Here is a 2,686-nt window from a genome sequence, read left to right on the forward strand (position 1 = left end):
TTATAAAGAGTATGTTTGATTGCTTTTTGCTTAATCTCAATGGAAACAGATTCATAGATTAAATTATCTTCAAATGTAATATCATTTCTTAATAAATAGTTTAGCGTGTTTTTGACAAAAAATGCAACACCTCCACCGATTTTCTGCTTTCTATTTATATTTATAAAATTGTAATTTTTAATAGCAATCATGGTATCATTTTTGTCGTTCAACCACGTCTCAGTCAAACAAACAACATCAAATTGAAATGCGATCTCATCAATTAACATCTGCAATTGATCTATTTTGTTACAAATGCTACGACAATTCAAACTTAGAACCCTAAAATTATGACTCAGGTGTACAATAGGCAAAGACGTTTTAATTCCGTCTGGATCAAAGCGGCTGCATTGATAGAATGACCTTTAGAAATTATCAAATAGTTCGCCCTTCATGTCCCGAAAAATGTTGTACATAAAACGATTAATATAAAAGTTTAAAGGTAGTTTAATGTTTTTGACAGCCATTTTAATTATTTGTAATAGCTATCTTTTCGAAACGTTCACTTATGTCATTCAGCTGTTGATCTGAACTCAAGTCTTCCGACTGAACAATTTGTTCAACAACTTCCTTAGATGATGGTGTTTTGTTCGTTAGTAGGACATTTGGGTTTGTATCTGTCGTCTTGAAGAGATTATTGTTTTGAGACTTATTGGTTTGTGAATCTGACTGATTAAAAATCCAGTCTCTGATGACAGTACCCTCAGGCCAAAGCATGGGGTCACTAATAATTTTTGAATAATCGGTTTTCTTAATAATTATTTTAAATGATTTTGCTAAAATATTTTCAATGTTTTTATTAATTACTGGATAAATTTTAATTGCTGATATGCCATTTTTTTTCAGATAATTTAATATCTGAGCATCATCTATATCTGGGCTCATTCTACCAAGATACAAAACAGATTTTTCAACCGGCTTAGGTGCTGCCCTCAGTTCACAAACCTTATTTGCTCCATAAACAGCTTTAACATCCTTTTGAAGAACCCCGGAGTACAATGGCCGGGCGGTATTTGCCGGGTTTATTTTTTTTGCACTCTTAATAAATTTTCTATTGTGGTGCAGATTTTTTGTGTCTGAGTAAATGTTTTGTACGGTTTTAGTATTTTTAGTTTCAGTGAAGGTATCTGAGTTTGTCATATTTCCGATTTGCTGCAACCGGATTTTTGTTTATTGCCCTCCACTATGGTGTCTAGGCTAGTGTCTATGTTATTTACTAATGTGTCCAATATATCATTATTTTTACTGTCATGCTGATTAATAATTTTTTTTAGATTTTCTATTTTTTTGTTTTGCTCATTCACTATATCTTTCTATAAAATTTCAAAGCTCTTACATTTGTTATTATTACCTTCTTTCATTTTGTTTAATTTGTCATCTATTATTTTAATTTTGTCAAACAGAGCCTCAAAAATGCCTGAATTCAAGACAGCAACGCAGGTTTCACAGCACCAAAAACAACCTTCGATTGCATTTAACTCCTTGTATGAAGCATCAGTAATGCCAATACATTTGAAATGACAACATTGGCTACAGACCTTGCATGCCAACAATTCCTTGGCCGCCGCCACTTTATTACAGTGCATACATTTCTCTTTTGTCGCCTTTCCTGGCATTTCCTCTTAGAAGAGGGACAAAAGGAAAGACAATAGCAGCCTAAATGCAAAATTGGAACTTGTTATATAATATATTGTGTATTGTCAACTGTGACACAGAGAAAGTTGAGGTAAGAATGGAATGGAATTTATTTGAGGTATGCAATGGAATTTAATGGAATTAGAGAGTAAATGATTAAATATTTGATATAAAACACTATTATTTATTAGAAAATAAATGTAACCATCTACCTGGATATGCAATATGTGATAGATAAGCGATACACTTCTACTGTTGTTTGACAACAGAGATAATGTTATACACACTGTCAACTATATTGTACAACCAATATACAAACTATTAAAGCCGTTTCAAAAAAAAATAGTATACTTTTATTGTTGACTAGCAACAGATACAACACGCACACAATTTTGAACTATCCTTTACACTTTATTTGAATTTGTAAAGTAATTAGAAATATACGGAAAATCAAAATCAATTCAAAAACTCCACTTTCGAAAAAAACAAAATAACCTCTGACAACGTCACAACACCTGCAGCCAATTTATCCTATAAGTTTAGAAAAAAAATCGATATTTTATATGAATTTGTGAGTGAAACACGGAGCATATAAAATGCGTCTAACCTCGACGAATGTGAACTGAAACTCACTATACTACACTGAAACTGAAACTATAAGAGTTTTAAAGCATTGATTTATCAATTTTTGTTTTGTTAACATAGATAAATTCAACGAGGTCGGACAGCATCCCTCACTACTAGGCTTAGAGCGATCACGTGTCTTAAAAAATTGACTCAAAAAATTGGAGTACCCCAATTTTGAAATCCACAATAAATTAATGGTCTTTGAATAACATAAGGATAAGCAAGCAATAGTTCAAACTTTTTGCATTCAAATTTTGAATCAATCAATTAATCAATAGGTTTTAATTTTATCTTAAACCTTTATTGAATTATTAAATTGCAGTTATTCATAAAATAATTTAAAAAATTGTATTTTTTCAAAATTTCATGAAATTTCAAACAAGTT

The 2,686-nt window shown here is 31.0% G+C and overlaps 1 protein-coding gene across 1 annotated transcript; it reads right to left on the reverse strand.

Annotated features, from left to right (window-relative positions):
- Positions 1-507: 507 nt before the first annotated feature.
- Positions 508-1,655, reverse strand: HELRODRAFT_174215 (hypothetical protein; the record flags this gene model as incomplete). Its single annotated transcript, XM_009020763.1, has 2 exons — positions 508-1,115; positions 1,391-1,655. 2 exons carry the CDS (start codon positions 1,653-1,655, stop codon positions 508-510), a joined length of 873 nt encoding a protein of 290 aa, XP_009019011.1.
- Between the last annotated feature and the right edge of the window lie 1,031 nt (positions 1,656-2,686).

The sequence above is a fragment of the Helobdella robusta genome (genome assembly GCF_000326865.2).
Source record: "Helobdella robusta unplaced genomic scaffold HELROscaffold_29, whole genome shotgun sequence".
Taxonomy (NCBI): Eukaryota; Metazoa; Annelida; class Clitellata; order Rhynchobdellida; family Glossiphoniidae; genus Helobdella; species Helobdella robusta.